We start from the raw sequence: 27,111 nt of genomic DNA on the forward strand, positions 1-27,111 counted from the left end.
TCTTAATCCCAGTTACTACAAAAAATATCAACAAATAGCACCCCAAACTAGGAAGAATAGTCCTCAATGTTTCCACCCAACTATCTGTGCTATGGCCTTTACCAATGTCCACACCCAATCTTCAAGTCTAAAGCATGAGTACAAGTATGTATAATTGTTAACAGACTCACCGCATAAACACATGTGTCTGCCAATACATCACATAAAGTGTACAATTCATTTATAAACCAACATACATCTCTGAAACAGTAACAGAAACATATCTGCTGTCATTTAGCGCGAAAGAACAAACCTTGCCAATTTTTCAGAATTCTGACCTTTGAAAGCAGTTTAATAGAAGCAAGATGTGAATCTTAGCATTTGGTTTATTCTTAAACTTTTCTCTTTCAAACAAAAACATACAGGGCAATTCCATTACACCTCCTTCCAACACCATGTAGCCCCCTTAAAGCGTTGAGGTCCTGTTGTTCCACACTATCCAGAAATGCAATTTCTGGGCTGAGTGTCTGGCTTCCCATGCTAAAAAATGTCCCACTTTCAGGGTCATTGTTGATATCACTTCCTGTGCGCTGCACACATGCATTATGTACAGGAAGCACTGCTGACATCACTTTGTGAGGGAACGTGACATCAGTGGAATTTCTTACACATAGCACGCAGGAATAGATGCCAGGAGCAACCTTAGCAACTGTAAGTCAGACCATTCTTTGGGCTTTGCTTACAAAGCAATTGTTGGGTATAATGGGTTGCCTTGTATTTAAATAATTACCATTGTTCCAACCTAGCTTTTACCTGATGATTTGCAAGATTCCTCTGTGCTTCCAGCTGCAGCATTGCTCGGCAAACATTGCATTTTCTCCGACACAAGAGAGGGCATCATCATGGGTGTCATCCCATCTGAAGATGACACCTATAAAAGTAGAAAAACGGATCAAACAATATTACTAATTGCAATATCATACATACATATTTACAACTGCACTCATTACACAAACCACCATAATGAAAGTCATTTTTCCTTTAACAGTGAAATCAATTCCGATAGCTGAATATATGAGCTTTATTCCTTTTAACACACATATTCAATGCTTATACTACTCATGTGCATTCATCCCCATTGACTTAGAATAGATGAATTCCCTTTGTCTATTCTGCATTTCAGACAACAAATGAGACACTGGTGTAAGTGGGGGCAAAGGGAGAGCTAACATGCAGTGTTTGTTTGCATTATCATATTGTTTGTTCCATGCTTATAATGCCAGCCTGGCTCAGTTGGTAGCACTCCTGCCTCTGGCTCAGAAGGTTGTGGGTTCAAGCCCCAGGTTGTGAATTTGAACTGACACATCATGATTCTAGGCTAACACTTTAATGCTTTGCTGGAGGTGCTGCCCTTTGGATGAGACATTAATACCAAGCTCCCGTCTTCCTGTTTAGGTGGACGTTAAAGATTGTATGGCATTATTTGAAAAGGAGTGAGTTTCGCCAGGTGTCCTGGTCCATATTTCCGCCAATTAAAATTGCTCATTCATTTCATGGCTTGTGGGACATTCCTGTGAACAAATGGCTGCCGTGTCACCTACGAAAATTCACCCTCTCATCGGCTTCACCCAATTTATTTTGTCGCCCGAGGAAATGTTCTTTGAAATTTTTCTGTGATTCTCAAAGGTAATGGAGCAAATTTCCAGATGTCAATCTAACCTATAACCTACATTATTCAAACCTGACCATCTGATAAGTGGTAAGTGCACAGCACAGTACTTGTCCGGCTAGGGCCACACTAACCATTAGAGCTTTGTTTTACAGGTTAAGGTTACGTCTACACTGCCAAATCTCACTGATGTCCTAGATTATGGCAGACCTGTGTAGCTTTTTAACTGTGCATCTCTCTTCTGTCAGTTCAACCCCAGGGAGACCCTGTGTATGTTTCGCTGCAGGAACGTGTTTTCATACATCTGATAACAACCTGACCTTATTCATTAGCACCTCACCACAGTTATTAGGCCAGCTCACTACTGAAACCCCCTTTTCACATTCTTGTGCTTTCATTTAAAATGTGGCGACCAAAATCCTAAACTCACTAATGAAGGCACCTCCCTAATAAGGGCAAAACAGGCCAGTCTATTGACTGCCCTTAATAGCTAGTTTCCATTGTATTTTTAGTCAATGATCACAATTCATTGTATTTTTAGTCAATGATAACTCATCACTCCAAAATCCTTTTCCTCTTTACCTAATGGATAAATATTCATGTTCGATGGTTCCACTGCCAAAGTACTTTACCTTACAATTATCCACATGAAAATCCATCTGCCGTTCCCCCCAGCTAAACTGCTTAATTTGTCTTGATTCTTTTGAAAGCTTATCAATTCTCTCCACGCTAATACTCCTCTGTCCACAGTTTGATGTGATAATATTAACAGAAGTATATTCTCCCCCACGTGAATTTTGTAAATAGCAATGGATCAAGAACAGTCCTGCAGAATTCCACCAGCCACTGGAATTGAAAAGAACACTCAAAAACTGCCTGAAAAAGCACTGTGACGTAAGGAATTTCCCCCTTTGCCAACTCATGAGACTTTGGCTGAGATCTCAGATCAGAGCTAAGATATTGCAGAAAACCAAAATTTACACCACAAAGTGCTTTTTCTGAGTTTCACTATGGGAGTTATTTTCACCTTAAGGGTCCCTAAGGTGAAAGTTTACCCATTTCTCATCACCTTTTTCTTTCTGTTTGTTAACTTGCGATCAGCCAAATAACTTGCCAGCAATTTCGCAAGTCATAATTTGCTTTAAAAACTCACCCGTGGAATTTTATCAAGTACTTTCTGAAGCTCCAGCTGAACTACAGTAAACACACTGTGCAGTTCTCATTTGAACACTTAGTTACATCCTTAAATATTTTTTGTGTCATGACCTATCTCTTTTAAATCCGTACAGACTGCTCTGAGCAACATCTCTGCTCATCAAGTAAACAGTAATAAGTGGCCATAAGATGTCTCTAGATGCTCATGTTCTCCTCTACTGATGTTAAGGTCTGTAATTTCCTTGTCAATGTGGTCTAAAATGTAGCAATTTCAAACAGGGTTTCTTGATAAGGAAACCAGACAGACGCCAAGTCGAGTTGTGGGAATTCAGCCTGACGTGATCTACATTCAGAGCGGGATTCATGCATCAATGCGACATGCAAACCGTTCTTCCACATCCTAAAGGAGTCTCCTTATGATGGAATCCTGATAGAAATTGCTGCATATTAACTCCCATATCTCACTCTTGTTTTAAATATCACAATAACATTTGCTTTTCTCCAGACTTAAGTCTGTATTATTGTATGAATAATATTGCAAATATTATTATGTAAAAGCAAATTTCCTTGTGTTTATGAAACTGCCAAAAATATTAACTATAGCTATGTCAAATTCCTTGTAATTCATCTGGTTCAGGTGTCCCCTAGACATTTAGGGTAGACCCTATTCTAAGTCAGTGGGGGGAAATAATCCCAGTGCTTTCAGTTTCTTTATAACACATGCTTCACTGACCCCTCCATATGTTATAGATTCCTGTCAGAGAGTATTTTGCTGCATTTAAAATGTATCTATATTCTTCATTTGTTAAGTCTGACATAAAACATTCTGTCACTTCTTGACATTACCTCCCCTTTTCGCCCCATAATATTTTGGCCAGCCTCTTGTGGATACATTTGGGTAATGCACATTGGAATAGTAAACAATGGATTTGTACAAATGTAATCAATGATTTATTTTATTCCTTTTGTTGATGGCTAACAATTTCCTTTTCTTTCTCTTATTTCTGTTTAACTTCAAAATACACAGTCACTGCACTTTATTGTATACCCTGTGAAGAGCTTTGAGATGTCCACCTGACATGAAAGGCATTATATCAAATGAAGAGATTATTATTTTCATTACAATTTAATCCACTTAATTCTTGTACCTATTTTAGCTTTCCTCGAATGACATGAATTTTTGTTTTCAAATAATTCTGCTTAACCTTTGAGGTTATTTCTGACTTGCTTCTTTAGCCATGATGCTCGAATCCTGCCATCTTTGGTCTTGTTCTCAAAGAGACACAATTCTTTCCTTCACCCCTTAAAAGAGCCGTGAAATTCTGTGCAGTCAATGGAAACCTGAAGCATTTATTCCCCATACGCAAGAATAATTTTTAAATCATAGCAGCCACTATTCACCCATTTTACACTGCGTACTATTTCATTTCTAAGTAGGAAAATGTGAACCAATATGTCAACTTCTGGTAATGTATGATGCTGAAATAGCATAGTGGTTCATCTACAAGTAAATTAGTAATTATCTTATGGCATAAATCACAACAGGAATGCATTTTGTGCTGAAAAGGGCAATAAACTCTCAGGCAGACGTGTATTTTAAATGGGATGGGTTTTAATTTTGCAGAATCTAGAGCCAATAACCCATTAACTGAGGTACATTTTAAACTGCTTACAGTCATAAGTAGCTTCTCTACGCAGTCAGGTGCCACGCTGTGTAAGTGGGTCAGGTGGAGCTGTAGATGGATCTTGTTGCTGAGGACGTCCTGACATAGAGGGCAGCAGATGACTGGCTGCATAGAATGTTGGGACATGACATGCAGCTGGATTCGGTTTGCATCCTTACTGTTATAATTACAGTAGGGACATTGGTAGAGCTGAAACAAAATAATATTTAATACAAGGCACATTAAAAACTGACGTGTGTGGCACGCAAGCTTCTCAGCTCCGCTTTTCTATTTTTAAAAAAAAAGATTTGCACATCACTTAGCTTTGAGGCTAAAAGATATTCAAAGTGTTACTTATAAAACGCAAAGTCAAACTTAATGCAGTCTTTATCGATGTCAACAGGGGCCAATTCTAGATGTTCAAAAATGGCAGCAGCTATTCAAATCATTCCTAATTTTTTTTTACAGTCAAGATTTCAGTTTCAGGAGCATATCTTTCACATTGTTCTACACCATTATTATTGTGAAAAATTAGACTCACACGTAAGATGCTATTTTCAATACTCTCGAACTGGCCCCTGCTTACAGTGCAGGAATTTCTTGCATCCAAGTCAAAAATTCCTTATGGCAATTTCCCTTTAAGTGATAATCGAAAACAGAAAATGTTTCATCAAAATGTACCAAAGACAACAACAATCTTTTTTAAAATGTTTATGAAACTTTTTTTATATACGAATTGGCCAGTAAAAAAAAACCTCGAGAAATAATTTGCTGGGAATTCAAATGAAAAAAAATCAGGAACAAAACAGACCAAAAGAACAATCAACCCTATGTTTGGTCTCTTACCTGCTCTTGACTGAGTTTGCTGCTGACACATGAACGAGCCCTCTTGGATGTAAGGTCATCATCTCCTCCCTGCAGGAGTGAGCGCTTTCCTACTACAGAACCTCCTTTAGTTTCTGTACACAGCACATTTGTTCCTGTTAAGAGGATATAATGTCAGCATAAACATATTCATCAGCTGGAATCTATTATTGCACCCCCCCAGGTTCATTCTCCCACAAAACACACAGTCATTGCCACTTTACAGTATTGTGTATTGTGCAAAGCACTTTGTCACGTCCTTTCGATGTGAAAGGCGCTGTACCAAATTCAAGGATTATTATTTATTATTAATTTCAGCAGCAAAAGAACAAGCTGTTTGGATCCAGCTTCTCCGTTCAAAAGGACAAGTGCTATTTATGTACACATTTACTTCCAGAAGAATTCGTTTCTCATCACCTCAAGTGGCACACTACTCATCCCCCCTTACAAGTGCTAACACAATTGTTTAAGAAAATTCGGTGCAATGCTACAGCACTACCCAGCAATATCACTATCTAAAGTGTAGGGGGGGAAGGGGAGAGGTGGGGGAGGGTAAGAAAGAGAGCGAGAGAGAGAGAAGGGAGGTGAGAAACCAGTTGCGAGATTTAAGGAAAAAAGAGACTATGTTCTTAAATCTGAACAGTTCATTCATCCTTACTTTTAAATAATCATTGCAATTGGGTTTGATTGTAAGGTTATAAGCACCTCCTGCTGGTTGGGCAGCTACACTGTCAGAATAATTTGGGCGTCTCTGTTACTTAGTGTAAAGCTTGCGCTTAATAAGTGCTCGTGAAACAAAACAGTGACCCAGCAGTCGATAACACTCTTGCCACAGACCAGATAACACTATGTTTCGATGGCTCCATATCCTTTTATGGAATGCTAACATTTAATTTTTTTGAGGGGGGTTTGGGGAAATTCCAAATTAATTTTGTTACAGTCCTATTTGACACACAATGATGCAGTTCTACATCAACTGTTGGTTCGAGGGAACTGCTGGAGTTCAAAGGAGAGGTTGTAAAAGATACGAAGGGTTTGATAAGTGTTTTTTTAAAAAAGCTGGTTAAATATTAAATATCAGAGCCAAAGAATTTGCTAATTTTAGTCATATAAGAGAAAAGCAAAACCTAACTAAATTCCAAAACACCTTTTTATTTGATTTTTTTTATATTAAAAAAAATCTAAACAGACCAAGTTGATAAATCTAATAATTACTTTTCAGTTGTTTAGATAACCTCCTGTTAGGTTGGAAGATTAATCAATATCATTCTCTGACCAGCATGGCAGCCTGGATTCCAATCGGCCTCACTTCAAAACAAATGAAATTCTGTTCTTGACATTAGGTTTGACAAAATGATCAGCCTATGTAAACATTAACTGAATTTTAGGTGCTAAACAGCATTATATGTTTATGTCTGCTGTGCATTCCTAGATCCTTATTGATGGTCAAAGCTTTTTTTTGCACACACCAATAATGAATGCTGTTCTATTCTACTCGAGTGAAATTCAAGCTCAATCTATGCTATACCTGTGACACAAATATTTGGAGTAAAAGTCTAGCCGGCTCTGTGACGCATACAGAAAAAAAAATCATGCACATTAGAGACAAGAGGGCAATGCTGATTTCCCAGTGCATCACAAGATTTTTCCCCCCAATAACAAATTGCCAGATAATCTCTTCTGCTAGGCTAGATATTATACTGGCGTTGGGTAGTCATGTCACATATATCTCATGGCAAACAGAAAACCTCATTTACCAACCTTTCCAATCTCATCCCTGCTCAGTATCGTCTGACCTTTTTTTCAGCAGTTTATTATAAGCATTTTCTAATTTTAACTTTCAATTTTCGCCATCTTCCAGTCAATTTAAAACTAAATGAATTTGAGGGCGAGGACAGTATCACTGGACAACTGGGGGAAAATGCTTCTCGTAATGCAATGAAGATGAACGATTGATTGGTATCAGATGCAACATAAATATATACAGTTCAGCGGTTATCCAATTGTCTGCAGTGCATGTGGATGCATTTTTACGATTTTGTAAAATACGTACGTGATTCGTATCTGAACATACTGTATTATGTGCTGAATGCACAATAACTTTAGTTTAAATTAAACATAAGATGGTGAAGCTGCTTTAAATGAATGACAATATGTAAATTCTAATGTACGTAAATTATTCCTGGTACATGATTTTATAAAGGTCTTTATGACAAGAGCTATCATTAGCAGAAAGAAAAATCATGCCCATCTTTTTGTCTGCAGACAAATACGTTTACCTTAGCAATGCTATCTTTTGACAGGCTAGTCCTTAAGCAGCGCACATTACATTTACGGCTGACATTTAATTTTTATTAACACTATGGTTAATATTCAGCTTTGGAGCTTGCTGTCATATTCCTTAACATAAAATTGTTTTCTGCTTCTGTATGTATTCCGACCTCATTTTACTTTCACATAGAACATTAATGCTCCATTCCAACGAGCTGGCACATAATGCTTCTGAGGACGACACAGACTCGTTCCTGAACCTGATAGCTTGGTCAATTACAACAAAACAAAATGTGGTGTGTGATATTTTCACAGCAAGACTCTCGCCTCCAAGTCAGGCAATTAACCTGTCTCCTGATTGCAGCTGTCTGGGAGATTTGATTTTCCAGAATAGCTCTGACATTGCATCTCTACTCCACAATAATATGGCAATATTAACATAGAGTCATCTAGTTAGTATATTGTTCCAATTATTGTCTAGTGGGTGCAAATAAAATGCATATAGCTATTGTATCCTGCATTCACATTGTGACCACCGCTAAATTATTTCTGTGACTTATGTTCAAATCTCAATTACCATCTCTTCTTTGTGGTGCATTTTTTTTATTTGCTAATAATAATTTCTGCTGAATTATTCACGGATGTTTTTTTTGAAAAAATGACACTGGCAGAAATCATAAAATTAATCCTTGAGCCGTACTCGGGAAGAGGTCATGGTCTGCTATGAACACTAATGGGGTTTATTCTTAAACAGGTAATGGAGGCCCAAGACTGGAGAGCCAAACAGCCTGTTTAGACAGTCAAAAATGACAAAATGACAATTCCGAGGAAGAAGAAATCTAAAATATTTCTGACACTGTGATATTGTGAATTAAAAGATGCACTTGCATGTAATTAAACTATTAACACGAAATTAAGCTTTTTGCTTCCCTTCAAGATGTACCTTATTTAAAATTGCTGTATTTGCTCCATTTTGCAACAATTAACCCACTCGATTTAACATAGTGATGAATACATACGAGCTTTCAGATATTTTGCAGATTAAATTGCAGCACCGAAATACCTTCTACGTATAAAACACGACTTTGTAACCCATTTTCATTGAGCAGCTTAAAATAATATTTGTATATAAGTATGAATATTAAAATATAATTTCGATTTTTGTAAGTTACAATGTTTGGAGTGATTTAATTCAGGGAGAGAAGCGCCTTACCTCAGACAAGCTGAATATATTAAGTAGATTTACATTATTGTGGATTTATATTTACTGGGCATTCATCTCATACAATAAAACAAGCTTCAATTTAACCCTTCAATACCTAAGCTGTCTAAATATGGGAATTTTTATTTTAAATTGCATCTGTAGAAGAAATATTCTGTGTATTTATTTCTAAAGCTGAATGCAAAATGAGAGAAATGTACTGAACTAAAAACGTTCTTTAATGATTAGCATCGCTGAATAAAATTTTATACATTCAAAACTTGCTTTGTTCAATTAATTTGGCGCTGAATGCCTACCACTGTCCATTAAGGGTTAATGGGTTTCAACCATTTTTGGGAATGACCAGAGTTAGATAGAATAAAAAACGTATACATAGTGCTTTTCTATTACATTTTACATCTCTTGTCATTGATGTGGATATACAGAGATGGAAAAGTAGGTTAACCATTACTGACCCATGGTTCAAACGGTGACATTTAAATGTCAGACTAAGTCATGCATCAAACCCTAAGCTCAAACTTTGTACTGATGTGTGCCTCAAAACAGTTGAGCTTGTTCAGAAATGCTCCTTGTAGCATTACTTTAGTAATAAACAAAAGAAAATGTTTAACTTGGTCCACAATTGGAGATTATAAAAACCTGTGCCCTTGATGTCTTGTAGTCTTACTTCAATGGGCCAGTCAGAAATTATAATTTCACTTCCAATGCACTTCTAAATTATATTTGGATAATAAAAATAAATTAATGCTTATGAATAAGAAAGCCTTGTTCACAAATCAAGACATATCTATTGGTAATTTTGCTGCCTATAATGAAGGTTAATTTACATCCTTACTTGTGTTTACTGTATTATTAAAAAACGTTCCCCTAAGCCATGTCAGAGACACATAATGTCTATATCCAATGCAGAACTAATCTGGAATTTATCCAGATTAATACATTTGCATTGAAAATGTAATTTGCATTATAATTAATCTAAAGTGACGTTAGATTAAAATGACAATATAAATGAGGCATTAGTGAGTTCTGCTTCACCAAATGAATATTCAGGCCAGTAAAAGCTGCATGTGTTTAGGATCTTGAATTCTGCTTTCGCGATTATTTGAATGTACCAATTACTGATATAAACTGATGTACACAACAGCTTGGTGACATGACTGCTCTAATGCTGCAAAAACATTGCAAACGTTTACCTACTAAGTGGGTTTTATGTCACTGTGGCTCATATTGTGGAGTCTGTAATGATTGTGAAAATTACACTAAAAGGTGCAGATCTATTTTCCTCATATGCACTCAATTTAGGCAAAATTGAAACCGCATCACAGCAGTGGCACATAAATTGCTACCAATTTATATTTATATTCTTACAGAAGGAACCCATTTTTTAATCTTCCTGCAAAAAGAAATCTTTTTCATGTTTTTAAAAAAAAACAGAGTATCTATTTCGTTTCAGTGTCTCAGTTTGGAGCTCATGTCTTCTGGGTACAAGAAAAAGATATATGACTACCTGAAACTAATAGTCTCCAGCCTATTTCAGGACTTCTGCTTCACTGCATCCAACATAATGTAAATGTGCATAGCGTGTGGCAAAAAAAAGCAGTCAGTGTAATATTCATTTCTGACTGCAGTCTTCCGCTTTCATACAAAATTCAAAACATTCAAACTGAAACTTATATATGTGTGTATATAAAAAAAATCAGCCAATTGTGCACCCTGTGATATCTGCCAAGTAAAATACGGAAAGGAGTCTGTGGTATTTATACCAGATGCCGGTTTTATGCAAGATGCGATTAAAGCATGACAATTTCTGAAAAAAACATTAATTCAGAATTTATTGCTCAGGTGGAGAAGGCTGCTTTGGATTACTAAGGAAAATGAGTTAAAAAAAAAAGCAGGCTGAAAAGCCTCTGGTCAGAGATACTGATACGCCTCACCATAATGGAAAAAATACATGATTGGTATCTAATCCTGCGCTTAAACAAAATTAATATGTCATCAGAGGAATCACAAGTACAGCAAAGATTAATGAAAGGCGCTTAAAATTACAAGCACGCAAACTTATTTGATTAAAAAATAATCTCAATGGTCATTCTGTAATATTCTTCAACTTATCCACATCTATCCTGTCAGATGGTTATGATTAAAAATAGGTCAGCGTAAGGCTACTGATAGAAATCACATGTAAAACACACATGTGAAGAATATGATTGAGTCAGGGGAGGGGGAACTGAGCAGATCATTTTAAGATCAAAAGAAAATTTAGTATAGAAAAATGACAAAATCTACAAGTATTACCAGAGTCTTTATCAGACTTCGTGCTTTCTTTGTTGTCATTTTCACTTGTGTCTTTGCTGTCAGCAGCAGCAGCAGCAGCTGGAACCGAGGTTTTACTCGGCCCTTCCGTCTCCTCGCTCTGCTCTTCTGCAATTAAAGAGAAACACAGGAGGGATTAGGTTAGCAGATTACAAACTGTGCTGGATTTATTTATTTTTGGGGGCAGGGTGGTGTGGACCAAAGGAAACATTAAATAGAATCCTCTACCTTGCACCTCATTGATAGCGTCAAAGAGACAGTACACTGTGCTAATTTGAAAGCTGTTGCTCTGCAGTGGAGATTAATTAATTTCCGAGTAACAAATATTATTCGCCATTTGCAAATCTGAGGCAATGTGTTGAGGAGCGTTGCTGGGTGCCGAGAGGCAATTAATTTGGGATTGTTTTTGACGTTCTCTCACCCCTGCCTACGAAATTGCCATTGCACAACATGCAAATCTGCACACTGGAATCAGTTATAGATTGGAAAATTGTCATTTTGATTGTGTGTGGAGCTTTATTGACAATTGTATAATTGAATAGATCTAAGCAACACATTTTACTGAATCCCATAGTTGAGCTAATTTAGCCTTTTTCTTGCTTGTTTTGTAATTGATTAAAGAATATGCAATGATTATCTTCTGGAAACATATTAACCTATTAACCTACAGGGGGCAGTCTTTGAGATACAATGCAATATTTTCTCCCGTCCAGGGTATACAGCTAACACCTATCTATAAAATGCTGGCTGCAGACAGATTGCATTAAAAAAAATTGCAGTGGAGCGATTCACACCAATTTAAATAGTTCTGTATTCTTTCGAGCTGTAATAGTACGGGATTAATCTGTTTATGCAGTTAGTGTATGGCCAGGGTTACGCAGCACTAATCCTTGAAAGACCTACTGTTCCTTTTCATCCTGTGATCATTTGTCTCTCACTGTGCTGATGTCACATTTTAATGAATTTTTAGCAGTTTGAGTAATGCCAGATAACCAGGTTCTGTAACTCCCACAGCACTACACGCTGTGTTCATTGCTCTACAAAATAAAAATCATATTCGCAGGTCCTGCTAGGAATGAAACAAATTAGGAGATAGGAGGAAAATGGCAAAGTGTCGCATTGGTCAAAGGGGGTGGGGTGGGGGGGGGGAGACAGTACTCATCAGTTTCATAAAATCTTAATAACCATAAGAATTGACCCTGAGAAGGCAAACGGGTCCTGAGCGCACCAGTAGCCCCAGCCGGCGTTTGATAAGGGATGCTTTTGTTAACTGGCTGGGACATGTTAACCCCTCAAATCCCACATCACTGGGACGCTTGACATATTAAGCACAACATATCAGGCTCAGAAATAAGTATAACATAACATTTTCATTGCAAATGCTTCGGTGATTGAAGGGGAAAAAATGAGCCCACTCTGAATGCTATGTTTTATTGATAGTATTCTGACAGCGGGATGAAATATTCCCTGTCATATGCTGCAGCTGGTTGCAAATATTGCTAGTTTAATAGTCAGATGACTTTTGGGTGCGAGCAACCCAAATTGTGAAATACAGAAACAATAACCTGCTTGATCTGTGGTACTGACAAATATTCTGGTTGGGGTCTGCAATATTGTGCTTGGTTACATACAGGTACAGATTGTTTCCTTTTATTCCTTCAGTTCGAAACCAAGTCACTTTACATATTAGATTCGAGATGAGTTGCTTTTGTCCGCACGCAAAGGGAGAAGAAGTGCAGATCATTTTAAACTGATCTCCTTTAATCCACCTCAAGGGTGTGTTAAAAACAGATTGATCTAAATTGATTTGTGCCTTGATGTGCGCAGATTAACCCGATTTAAACTGATTAGGATTGGTTTCCAAACTGTATTGGACTGCATCCACTTCCCCTTTATCTGTCTCAACAGTAGCATTTCAGCATTTTGCCAATCCTGATCCGTAATCAAAGCTGAGTCTCCGCAGACTCGCTGGTCACACAGTAGGTGGAGAAGGCTGTATTTGTAAAGGTGATAGGGGACCATAGTTTGGGCTGCTGAGAGTCTGTGATTATGACCCGATGGGGCTGTGTTAATGCCAAGTGCACACACTGCTCATATCCAGTGTCGGGCCCTACAACCTCAGCAAAGCTTGTGAAAGACCTTCGGCTTCTCATCCTTTGGAATTTATGCATTGTTCTTGCATTGGATTTACTGACCCATTTCCCGTGGGCTAGGAAATGAAGTGTCACGGAGTGTCCTTACCTTCGGGGGACATGAAATTTTCAAGGCTATCACGGCACACATTAATAAAACATAGTGTGTTAAAAGGCAAATTATGAACCCAGTAAGAGTGACTATCATCTGGGTCTCATCAGTCAGTTTGCTGGGCCCTCTTCTGCCTTTCTGGTATGTGTTTTAAGAGCGAGAGAAATTCCCAGACATGTTCTCCGATACATCATCATGGAGTCTGACCCTGGCCTGACCCTCACAACAGTTTGACTAATCTGAATGTGGACAAAGAATCTGTGTCAGCAGCATGGAGCGACTGTGGGATAGACTATCCCCATCAACTTAATAGCAAACAGCAGTGCTGAGGCTATAACTTCACTGGGTTCCAGCAATGCCACAAACAAATAAACCTCTGAGGTCAAACTGTCCACCAGATACATATTTTTATGTGTTTTGTTTTAAAAAAAATCTTGAACGAAGGGAAAAAAACAAAACAGGTAACGTATTCAAAAGGGAGAATGAGCGAAGCATCATTAGGGTTTAGAAGCTAGATTTTTTTATTAAAAGACGTATTTTAGATCATGAAGGTAGGCTCCGTGAAAACTGTTTTGGATTGTAATGTTTCCTTCATTGGGCTTCACGGGCCTTCCATTTGCTCCCGTTTCTCTCTGTTTTTCGATATCCCTCCTGATTGTCTCTGACTGCAGCTGCCACTGAACGTGAGATCAAGTACCGCAGAAATGAAGAAGAATGTGTATCGAGGAACATTCCTCTGGTTGCGGCGAAAAGACTCAAGTCTATCACATTGACGGCTGAAGGAGGATGTGGCCGCCGTATTTGTCTAATACATTTCTTATCAGAAAAACCTGAGACTTTCAAGGCCACAGGGTCCAAACAGAGCTCAGAGTGCTTTTAAACGCACAAAGTTTATTAGCCACTGTGGGAAACCAGGCGCACGGCACCATGAACGGTGCTGGAGCTGAAGCTCTTCTTAATTATAATCAAAATTAATTAGCAGAAACTCCAGGGTTAAGGTGATCTCCAAATGAGTCTGAAGATATTTTTAATTGTCTTCTTTGTGACTTGATATTTCACAGTGGATATCTAAACTGGGGTCGAAATCATAATTCCTTTGCTAATCTACCTTCATTAGAAAAGCTAACAAGTTTGACTATATATTTATACTTTTTACTACTGAATGAAATGACTGGAAAAAAAATGAATGGCGGCTGTGAACAATAGTTTTGACATAAAATGGTCAAAATATGCATTACAGAGACCACCATGCTGATGCTAATATTCTAAGAGAATAAAATTAATATTTAATTGAAATGTTAGCCAGGATGGTACAAAATTAGTACTGATCTTCCAAGTGTTTTAATCCATATTTCCCGTTTCCGATCCAATGGAACCTCTGAGGAGCTTGTGGATTTTGTTAAAATGATTCTGAATATGGAAAGCTTAAAGAAAAGGCCCACTGGGTCCATAAATGTCTCTCCTTCCACAGACAATGCAAAACCTACTCCACCCCTCAATCTCTTAGGAAAAATATCATATAGATACTCAACAATCTCCAAAAAAAAACTAAATGTCCTCGTCATCCACTCCCCCCACTCGCCCCCACATGTCCACTGTTCATCCCTTCCCTCCTACTACCCCTCTCCTCCCCCTCTAACATAAAGAAGTAAGTCTAAGAATCAACCTTGTTTCTCTTCTCTGAATCACTTCCTAGATGTTGATGAGGTTTAAATCAGGATATTCACAAAGAGTGACTCCTGCCGGTAACTAGAAATGTGTCACCATGATCTGTCAGGAGTAACCGCTCCACTCTGACCAGACTTAAACCGTGTCACAGTGGAGTTTCCATTGAAGCACTGTCTGTTACTGCCAGGAGTCACTGTTTGTGATTCCGAGTGATTGTTTCATGAATCTGTTTCATGAAGATTGCATTTTAGACCCTAAATGACATTCTGAAAGCAGTGGTGTCTGAAAGGCTGTGACTGTCTTCTGTGTTGTCACTGACATCACACTCTGATCTGATGATGCTTTCCTGACGTCATAGCACCTTGTTCTCTGACTCACAGGTTGTGGGTTCAAGCCCCACATCGGGATTTGGAACCCATGTTATCCAGGCCAACAATCCAATGTGCTGGGGGTGTGCTACAATATCAGAAGTGCCATCCTTCGGACAGGACATTAAACTGAGATCCATCTGTATGTGCAGGTGGATGTTAAATATCCCATGGCATTATTCAAAGAGAGAAGAGGGTTTCTCCCAGTGACCTGGCCAACAACCTCCAAAATAAAATTAGTCATTCATTCCAAGATTGTTTGTGGAAGATTGCTGTGCACAAATAGGCTACCGCATATGCCCCAAAATGCACAAAATCACACCATTTTACAGTATATTCTGTGAATATATCAATATTGCACATAGCAAATGCAAGGATTATCTGAAGACTCTCTAGACATTAAAACAGGACTTTCAAAACATAAACATGAACCAAGAACAAAAGATCTGACATTTGGTAGTGAGGCCCTCTTACAAATACTGAAGAAAAGTGTTGAGATGAGACCCTCCATCTCACAACAGCCTTGCTCTCTTTGTATTTCCAGGTGAGATTTTATTATTGACCTGTGCACTCATTTTGTGCATTTTAATCATAAAAGCTGCCACTCCCAGATTCTCCAAGCACCAGCATTTAGTGTCTTTGAGGGACTTCTGAAATCAAAGCCTAGCTTTTTTTCTGGTTGTGGGTAAATAACAATGATTTCAGGACAAAATATTTTTGAGATTTTGATAAAACTATCAAGTGTCAGTTTGGAATGGTCATGCACTGTGGCTACAAATCTTAAGCAGATGCATTGGAGAGTGATAAGTTTCACCCTCAAAACAATATGTTGCTTGAGATGCCTGTATTATGGGGATAATAATCAGGCACCTTTTATGCTGAAGAACAATACCTTGATCTGTTACTTGAATGTTGTGGTAACTGAGGTTCTGTAGCTTTAACAGATGGAGCACGTTGTATGTGATTGACTTTACTGCGTGACTCACTGAGGTTGGAGAACGCTTCTCTTTCTATAAACCTTAAACTAACACAGACTCTATGTAGCTCAAAGCAAAATTTGCTAACGATTTTCTATCCTTCTGCAATTCTTACAAAAAATACAAGTCTGCTGTATGATAAACTCAAAGCGCTCCGAGATGCCCTATGTGAAGAGCACCATACACGTGCAAGTTGTTATAAATACAGCACAGTTAGTTTCAAGCTCAAACAGTAAAAGTGCCAGTGAATTGCATTTGCTTTGTGTACACTTTTCTTGGATTTTAGGGAAGGAGCGGGCCCCATAAGCGCGTGTGAAACACCCATCGATTGAACGTCTGTGCACAGGTGCTGGGTTTGTTTTCATGGCAGTTATTGCTGAGAATACTGGTCGGCAGCAGCACCCAATATAAATTTGAATTGCAAAGATTTTTCCATCTGCTCAAAAGGCTTGTGGTTAGATCGAGCAGGAGGGGTGTGGCAATGCTGGCAGAACCAACTTTTCAATGTTTGGTAATGTTAACCTGGCACCGTGCCACCGGTTTCATGTTTTTTTTTACATTTTTCCACCAGAGGACGTCTGCAATTGCTGTTGCAAGGGAACGCTTGGGAATGGGTGTCCTAGTTACAGACCATTGCTTCCCCAGCACTCTGGAGGTACAGTGGGGGAGCTTCACCATCTGAATGTCATGGAAGTATTCTTGTCAATAATCCCCCAAAGTAAAATAGGTCATTCACTTCACAGCTGTTTGTGGGACATGTTTACCCGCAAAATATACAGTCACCGCACTTTAAAATATGTCATGTGACTCATCATCCCGACATGAAAGGCGCTATGCAAAATGTAATGATTACTATTATTGCTACTGCCACCTTACCAATGTTAAAAATGCTTTTAATTAACTTTCGGAGCCCCAAGAATATAAAACCTCAGTTGTTTGTAGAGTCATTCATTTGTAGTTTGCTGACTTATGCTTCCCTACCCACAAAAATATCAATGTCTTACCATTTTAAAAATAACAATAGATGATGAGGCTTTTCAGTTTAATGGTGACTCTGATTACAAATGTTTCTGTGTCAGACTGCCTCAGTTGGTAGGATTCTTGCTTCTTGAGTCAGTGATTAAGGGTTCAAAGATGTTGGGTTTTTGAGCTTACAAGAAGATAACACTCCAATTCAATACTAAGAGAGATCTGTATTGTTGGAGGTGCGGAAATTCAGATGAGGTGTTAAACTGAGGGCTACATCTACTTGTTCAGGTGGACGTTAAAGTTCCCATTTGAGAAGAGAAGGGAGCTTCCCTGATGTCCTGGCCAACAATCACTCATGTAAAATAAGGAGATGACTTTATGGCTGTTGGTGTGACAAATCTATGTGCAAATTAGCAGTCTTGTTGGCTTACAAATATACAGTCACTACACGTTGCAGTAAATCCTGTAAAGCGCTTTCAGTCTTCCTCCTGACACAAAAGACCCTATATCAACTGCAAGCATTATTATTGTTATTATTTGTTGTTGTATTAAGTGTGAATTAGCCGCTCTCAGCTTTACACTCTTTTTAATATTAAAGTTGGAGGCAACATTTGTGCAAGTTTCAGGACCAGATAAAATGTTGAGGTTCACTGAGATCCCCCACTAATGTGGTTATTTATTTATGTTCATCAAGTCATGGAACCATCATGTCCTAGAATCTCTCAGTCAGACAAGGATGCTAACTCCGTCCAGGGGATCCTTTGATGCTCTTAGCTTTTGGTTTGATTTTTAATTCACACGGACACTTTAGTCATCTTATCAATTATGTTTCTCTGGAGTTTCCGATTACTCTAAGAAAATATACCAGGCTTCCTCTCCTCATAGTAACTATGACCCTCATATTTAAAGATGGGGAGATGGGGGGTGGAGTGTAAAAAAGTGCACTTTTCCTGCCTCTCAGACAATCTCCGAGTGGCAATTACAGAGGTGCCAGGAGCTCAGACTGTCCTCGCCTCTCAAAAATGAAGGATGTTGTGTGGAGGTAAGAAGGAAGAAAAGGTGATGAACAATCAAAGCCTCGCAGGATACTGAATATCTACCTCAGAGGTTTGCTGCGGCTCATGTATGATATTGCCTAAAGAACTCAGTGAGAATGTGAGAGAAATTCAAAGGTATTATTGTAGCACTGCAGTTTGTGAATTCTGGCTTAAATATGAAGTTGGTTTTTTGCACTTCCTAAAAAGAAATCTACAGAATAAAAGGCTTCAAAATTTAAGATATTTTGCCAAATTCTACACACTCTGAAAATGCTGCACAAATAGAGTAAATCTAAACCCGGGTTGAATTTCTCTCTATATTTGTGGAATAGGAAACAAAAATCTGTACACATCAGTCTATAGCAGGATTCAGAAATATAGTCTAGAGCAATAACCCATTCCAACACAAACTGGGGGTAATTTGGTCTTAATTTTGGCAGCTGGTTTGCTGCAAAATCGTAGCCCAGAGCAATGGGACAGAACAGTGACTGGGAAGTTCCTTCATTCATGCCAAAGTATTGCCAAAGTAAACTGGAACAGTGGTAGAGTTTGACATTTCATAAATTGAGCACTTTACATCTACTTAACTAACTTGAAGCATTACTGTTAAGAGAGACACACCTATTTTAGCTCTATGGTTGCATAAGATAGGCTATGCCTGCGGTGCGTTGAATTTGGATTCCAATACGGAGACTCTCTTTGTCTTAATACAGCACAAGCAATTCTGCAACATTGTAAGTCAAAGAGAGAGGGGCAGAATAGCCCCCAGTCTGCAACTGCTGACAAATCTGTTTGATGGCCTCATGTAGTTAAGAAAAAATACAACAGTATAAATCAACTCTGTCAATTTCACTGAACCCGAGCAATAAAAAAGATCCAATAAATAAGCAATTTTCTTTTCAAATAGCTTGAAATAGGAAGAAAACGTCTGGGTCCCATGTGTATAGACAGATTTTTTTTTAAAAAACGAAACAAATTAGTAAGTGCACCTTCCACACATGAGAGAATTCCACTTGGTCTCAAAATTTTTGGTTTTTAGAGGGTAAACATTTTTGGACAATTCTTAAATTCAGTCTGAATTTTGAATCCAGTTATCCATGACACGTCTAAATCTAAGCTCAGGTGGAAATCGTCTCTTCCCTACTCCCCACCCACACCCCTGCTCCCTCCCCTCTTGTGCCCCACCTCCGATGAAACAAATGAGCAACTTGAGAGATCCACTATTGTGGCTAAGATTTATACAACACAACATTTTCATACATAGTTGATCTTTTTTTGCAAACTCTGGTCTCGTACAGTTGGTGCACTAATAAAAATGCGAGACATCACACTAAGAAACTGAAATGGTTATGTGGAAACAAAAACCTCCTCTGTATCCATTTCAGCAGTTTCTAATAGAAAAGAATGGATACCTGGGAGTGATTACTGGGCTGTAATCTAATCCAGGGCTCAGATGATGTCATCAACCCTGAGAACATAGCTCGAGTAGTTTACAACCATCATCTTACAACTGAATTAGATTACAGCTTTCGAATTCCTCCCACGCTATCTGTTATTATTTATAATATGCACCCTTTCAATTTTATGTGGGGCTATATTCTGCCTTCGGTTATTGGTCTTTGGTGGCAGTCGTGGCTTTGGGACGTCATCGCTTGATGTCACTGGCTTTGCAATATAGGTAATGACATCCACACAAGAATTATAACATGGTGAATGTAGCTTTCCTGAGAAACAGACTACAGTCCACCCACACCTGCTACACTGGCTAGACATTAACCCACCACGAGAGAAGCAACTTGTATTTTCATAACAGCACATTATCACGTTGTAACATCTCAGGCAATTGCTGTTGTGTGTTGGCAAGCTATGCGGTTTTAGATGGTTAGACTCCAGCAATACTACAATGCACATTCTGGGGTCCCCAAGCCTTGGCTCTTGCGAACCTGAGCCTAATCCTTTCTGGAATTAGGTAAGCAGGATGCGTCCCTCCAGGGAGAGAATGCACATTCCATTCTGACGATCTATCTCTGGGATTTCCACGTGTAGGTGGGATGCATTGAAATCTCAGTTTGGTTTGGACACTCTTAAGCATGATGATGGGTTTCCGCATGTGTCAAGAGACCTGGCTGACCCCAAAAAAACTGTTGAGTGTAGTGGTGTTTTTTGCAGGCAAATAATGCAGCTATTTGTGCCAACAGGGTCCCAAAACAATCATGAGGAGAATGACTAACTCATGCAGAGGATTGTTGGCCAGGAAAATGGGAGAATATCCCTTCTCTTTCTGGAATAGTGACTCGAGATCTTTAATGTACACTTAAAGAACAGGCAGATAGGATCTCATTTTCACATCTAATGTGAAGGAACGGATTATACTGACATGCACAATGTTAGTTTGGAACTGTATACACTTAGTTTACAGTTCAGGCAATCTGTTGATACGATTGAATACAACACAACAGAATACAGGAGCCACATTTTCCAGCCAAGAAAACTGACCACATCAACGCAGAACGCCTCAACGTCATTCAAGGGCAGAACATCAAGGCCGCAGATAATCAGACATTGATCATGAGCTTGGAAAGCTCAGAGTATCATATGTTGTGTGACTACAATTTGTGTTTCAGAAACAGCCTGGGGCACAGAGAAATTTCTTACTATTTCACAGCAATATCTTAGTCAGGATATAGCTGAAATATTTAACCATGCCGCAGAGATATACTGTTAATGAAATGGTATCAGAGATCAGTTTTCATTAAACATATATATATACATATAAAATGCGTTCTACATTGGTAAAATATCCCAGCCTACTTCCTTGTCACGGCAGACTGACAATTCAAATGGCTGCGCTTATTTCCAACAAACTGGAGAATCACAGGAAACAGCCGTGGGTTTAAAGTTGCGTGTAGGTTAAAAAAATATGGAAATGGTATTTTAATATTCTGTCAGTTAATATCGCTTGCATCGTTCTTCTTGCAATGGGACAGTAAGCCTGATGGAAACAATTATTACTGCATTAAAAATAATCAAAATAAAATCCTTTCCATTCCGATTTTTTTTCCTTCTTCCACCCAGGTTTATTAAAGGATGATTTTAAACATCTGCCCCTTAATTGTTTCATCTGTGCTGAAGCCGAAGGGTAAAAAATTCACACACGCCCTCTATCGTGACCTGTGGTTAGACAGAAAACAGTTTTACCAGTCACCATGCAGCTTCCTGTCTATGACTTCTGAAAGCACTGGAGGCCGAGGTTAATGGCCTTTCCAATCTCTGTGATAAGAATTCATTTTGTTCTATTACCAGCAGTTATCGTGGAGCCTGCTGCATCACTTCAGCAGGGTTCAATCAATGAGAGAACCTAATGAAGTAACCAGCTGTAGCTCTATTTCCCTGGTCAACTCTATCAGACAAATAAGATCTATCAGTCAAATCTCAAGCCCTTTCCCAATAACTTTACCTTCACATGTAAAGCCAATATGCATATGAACTGGTGACACGGAGGCATTTTCTTTCTGATTATTTTTATTTTATATTGCTTTCTTGTGTGCTGGCCAACAATCCCCTTGAATAAAATTGGTCATTCATTTCACGGCTGTTTGTGGGGCATTGCAGTGCGCAAATTGGACTGCTGCATTCGCCTACAAAATACACAGTCAATTCACTTCACAGTAAATCCTGTGCAGTGTTTTGGGACATCCTCCCGACATGAAAGACGTGATAACAAATGCAAGGAGTATTTATTATTTATTGTTATTCAAGAAAAGAGAGTAAAATGACTCAGTGATACAGCACTGTGGGTAACACTAATACAAAACGGGCTAGAATACGATTGTGGCTGCACAGACTGCCATCCTCTAGTGACAAATCCACAGCATGCCAACTTTTACTGAATGTCTGATCAGCTGCAGAATTCTTTTTATATATATATATAAATATATATACTTAAAAAATGATACATTTGCCTCGGTTTAACGTTACAAAGCAATCATAAGACCTGGTTTATATTTGAGAAAATCCACGTTGTTTATTATTCCTTGGACTGAAACTACAGATGCATCATCTGTCAGCGTCCCTTAAACCACTGCAATTACAGAAATGACTACACCAATCATCATTTCAGAAGAAAACATAATTGGGGGGGAGAGAGAGAGGGGAGGCTTTGCATAGTTGCTATGTATTTTTCTCCAGTATGATAAACCTTGATTTCACTTTCCGCTTCTTCCTTGGTGAAGGCCTTATTTTCAGGGGAGGAATTAGCCTTAGAAAATGATGGCTTTTTCTAATATGTAAAACATGTATTTGAGGCTTATCTGACAAGATGCCAAGCAAAACAACCTAATGAGACACAGTGGAATAATAGGTTTGCTAATTAAGTGAAAGTTGCAATTTATTTTTAGAACCATGTTTGTCTTTTCCTGATTCTTCACTGTTCTGTTACAGACACAAGGTTTTCTTTGACCAAAGGCTGGGCAGTGCTGATATCCCTACAGCCATGACACAGCAGCCTGTATCACATGTTGAAAGCCACTTGTGGCATTATTTACCTTGTCCTGTTAATCAAGAGAAAGCAGCGCAATACAAAATTTGTACCCTTTTAGCTAGCCTGTTCTGCAAATCCAAATTAAACAATGACATTTGCTTCTGGAACTGTGGACAGGGTGGGGAGGTGGAGGGGGAAGCAGTGGAGAGAGTACACTGGAGAGAAGCCAATAAAAATAAACTGCTGAGGCTTAACTCAGTAAAGACGCACGGAAAACTGTCTGTTTCATTACAGTCTAAACAAGATCACATGTACAGCGGAATAAGTAATGAATTCTGACATGTGATTAGGCCGTTTACATAAGCTCCAAATATGCTGTCTGTCCCATCCCACCCCCCATCCTCTTAACAATTCAACCTTGATGCCTTACGCTATCTTGTCTTCATATTGTAATATCCATTTGGAAAATCTGGCGAACTCAAAACTACGGATGCTGCTGCTTGGAAAATGAATGGAAGGGGAATTTCAAAGGAAGGCCCATTGAGATACTATATATAATATTAAATGCAATAGAAACCCTATTTCATAGCACTTATTCTTTAGAGAAGTAGTATCCAAAGTGGTGAAGTGCACCATACCAGTCTATCGAACGTGCCCTTCAATTGGACCATTCAGTCATATGGGCTGTTCACTAGTTCCTGCCTCATACGCTTAATGTCTACCATGCCACTCTTTGAAATTCTCTGCTTCTCCTCCCCACTTGACTCTGAGACACCACTCTGCATGGGAGGAAGCCTGATTTTAATCCTTAAAAATGTAGGGTTTTTCATTAAGAAAGTATGAGCAGCCCCGAGTCTTCCAGCCTTACGCAAAAGTAGATAAGATTATACCCACAAGACATTTTAAGTACATCTGTCAATTTTTTTTATGGAATACACTGATTGTGTGCTATTGATTGTATCTTAAACAAAGTTGTTACAAAAAAACGACCGTTAACAATTCACGTTGAAAGAGACAATCAATATTTAAATGACTCTTTTCATTGATTTAAAATTAACTTTCAATTAAGAGATCCATATGACTTTTAAATGCGACACTTATCCATTGCAGAGAAAAGGTACATTTATCGATACTCTTAAACAGCACTCGCTGCTTTTCCATCGATTCGGTCATTTGTGCTGTGATTCGTTAGCGTCACCAGACTTTAAGATCACGAACCACAGCTCCACAACCGCCTTAGTGCGCTGGCAGTATGCAAGCAAGGGCTTATTGTAACACCGCGCTGGCACGTTTTGTATTAAGATGCGAGCAGCCAGAAAAAATAACAACAGGTAGGACAAATGAAGTTCCAGCTATCTGAAAATGTATCTTAATCTGTATGCATTGTGCTAAACGTCTTCCAATTTTGAAACACTGAGGTGGTTAGTGGTGCTAGCCTGCCCTAGTCGAGAGCAATCCTTTATTTTGACTAATTAGACTATTGATACCTTTTGTTTTTTGTGGACCAAGCAATGAATGAAACCTTTATCAGCTTTATTGATCCTTTCAAAAGCTGAACTATACATGTTGGCCATGAGCAGCTCCAGCAAAGATGGTTAGCGTGCAGCAGCTAAGATAATCACGCTATCACAGGCACAGTGTGTTCAGTATCTTAGTGTGAAATTCTTTGTCTTAACATGGAAAATGGCACTTAGAGCTCATTAACTGGAATATTAATATAGTGCAATTAAAGTTATTAGCACTATTTACACGCGGCCTTGTTAATCTGCAAACAATTACAGCTAATGCCAGCTTCTAATTAAGCCATGTTGCTGAACAGAAGAGGTGATTAATTATACGGCGTCAGAATTGGAAGTACTGTGTATGCCCTTTAGCCTGCCTGTTTCACAGCACTTTGTAACTCACTCCACTGTACGTTCCATCCCAGTGAAGGAAGCATTTAATTTAAGTGCAGTCTAACCATGAGAGAAGCTTTGTGTCCGTATGCAGCAGGTGCATCCAACGTGGCCGCTATTCCTTTATCTTCACCAAGCGGACACAGAGGAATGAGGAACAAGATGCAATGTTCATTTATTTGAACTCAGAATGAAAAGTGATAGGGTGTGAGGGGGTGGTTTAACGTTTCTCTAAATGCCTACATTTATGTGGGTGATAGTTATTTATGTCAACCGAAATATGAAGAGTGTTTATGTGCAATCATTGCTGGATCATATTTAATTTGCTTTGTAATAAAAATGCAGTCATCATCAATGATGGCATTCAGCAACAGCAACTGGGGAGAGTATCCGAGACCTTCCCGTGGAGTCTTGCACATTCTGCAACCAATGGATTTTTTATTTGAAACCAATACGGATTGTCCTGTGGAGCAGCTGTGCTCACCTTCACTGATCAGGTAAACATTCTCAGAGCAGCCACACCAGGATCGGGAATGCGGCACACACAACGCGATCTAAAAAGGATTTGTAAATATCAAATCTTGCGGGTTGATAGGTAGCTGTACGTCAAGCAAAGGATACTATGTTAGAGCGGAGATCCCGCAAGCCTGATTGACATACATCCGTTTCCCAGCAGGACTTGAGATTAGCAAGTTCTTTTCTAATCCTGGTGCGTATTCCGCGATTTAGACCTATTTTCTCTGTTTGACAACTTACAGCTGAAGAGCCTAAAGTTAATGGGTTGTGTCCTGCTAACCTCTATATCTGATTATCTGATAGCTCCTGCCAGTATCAGAAAACATAGGCAACTTTTGTGCCGTGAGCAATTGTCTGCTGCGTTTCGCCCACAAAATATACAGTCAATTCACTTATATTCTGTGAAGCACTTTGAGAGATCTTAAAGACTTGATAAGGCGCTATATCAAATGAAGGATTATTACCACGCACCTACCCCCAGAATGCTGAGGATCTGGTGGGTTTTCACCACTAAATGTTGTGGAAATATGGACATGCCTGAGAGCGCCAGGAATTGAATGCATGTTTGATATCGGAATAGAACATGTGTCGATCACCCCTCTGGTACGTGAAGCGTACAGCCTGTGGCAATCAGAGGCTCAAAGATTTCTTATGCTTTCAGCCTTAAGACAATTGTTTTAAATATTTGATTGAATCGAAGAATTTTCCAAATTGCTGCACAAGCTGAACTTTTAAGATAATGGCTTGGGAGCATTTTCTGGCCACACTTGAACTAGAGCTGGGGGGGGATGGGGGGAGGAGGGGGAGGCGTAAAGTAAAGTTACCGATCTTGTAATGTTATTTAGGTTTATTTCCCTAATATACCCCTCTCAAACTCTCGAGGATTGAAGATGTTTAAAAAATAAAAGTTCCCACAGTGTATGAACCAAAACATGAGTTGCTATGATTCCAGCCACAGACAACAGAACCACATTCAAAACCTATGTTAGGGCTTTGGGAAATGCTGACTTTATCACCCTGCACTGCCATTTTTGCAGCACGTTTTCATCTAAAAGGGTCCAGTTAACGCCACGTGGCTTAGTTCAGCTCACTTAACCTTTTCAGTTAGTTCCTGGCATTTAAGTCAGGGAGACTCGTTGTAAACCGAGGATTCCCCACATTATTTCCATGTTTCTAGTGTATGTAGTGGAAGCTCACTTTGTGTATGAGGCAGTGCAATGTCCAGTTTATTCCATAAATCAGGAATACCTGCTAAATGACAAACGACACAAATCTTCCTTCCAACTAAAAATATCCAGTGGACCTTTTTACGCAAGGTGCAAATTTTGGTAATTTCTTAAATTCAGTCTTCATCCTCAAGCCAGTTATCTGCAGTTCTTAAAATAACCTGATGATAAACAGCTTCAAAAGTAGACTGAATTGAAAATTATTCAAATGGTGCATGCACCGAAACGCTAAGATAAGAAGTCTTAATTCTGGATCCAGGTGAAACGTCTCCCTAGGCCTCTCCATTGCCTCCCTGTACATTCGGCTCAACCACTGGTCACAACGCGTTTTGAAAATAAAATAATTAACTTTTATTTCCGTTTTATTAAACTGGAATGAGGATCAATACGAGCGTTGAGGACACTTTAATATCCTTAATTAGATTAAATCAGCTATTCTCTCCAGAGGTTCGCTTGGTGCCACCTTGAAAAAAAATCCCCTAAACAGATATCAAGCAGTCGATTCCCACAGGGCAGTGTCGACCCAAATACTGGTTCATTTCACCAGTGAATCAGGAAGCTAGTATGAATAGCTAGCAGTAAATAGGAACCCGG

At 38.8% G+C, this 27,111-nt stretch overlaps 1 protein-coding gene across 1 annotated transcript in view; it reads right to left on the bottom strand.

The window, feature by feature from the left end:
• zfhx4 (zinc finger homeobox 4) overlaps nucleotides 1-27,111 on the bottom strand; it is a 161,033-nt gene that overhangs the window by 16,824 nt on the left and 117,098 nt on the right. Inside the window, exons 5-8 of the mRNA XM_042331822.1 lie at nucleotides 11,120-11,245; nucleotides 5,314-5,447; nucleotides 4,477-4,677; nucleotides 793-910 (exon numbers count right to left, since the gene is read on the bottom strand). Of these exons, the coding sequence (XP_042187756.1) occupies nucleotides 793-910; nucleotides 4,477-4,677; nucleotides 5,314-5,447; nucleotides 11,120-11,245 (579 nt within the window). The remainder of the gene's footprint in view (nucleotides 1-792; nucleotides 911-4,476; nucleotides 4,678-5,313; nucleotides 5,448-11,119; nucleotides 11,246-27,111) is intronic.

Source organism: Callorhinchus milii, unplaced genomic scaffold (genome assembly GCF_018977255.1).
Source record: "Callorhinchus milii isolate IMCB2004 unplaced genomic scaffold, IMCB_Cmil_1.0 Scaffold2, whole genome shotgun sequence".
NCBI lineage: Eukaryota > Metazoa > Chordata > Chondrichthyes > Chimaeriformes > Callorhinchidae > Callorhinchus > Callorhinchus milii.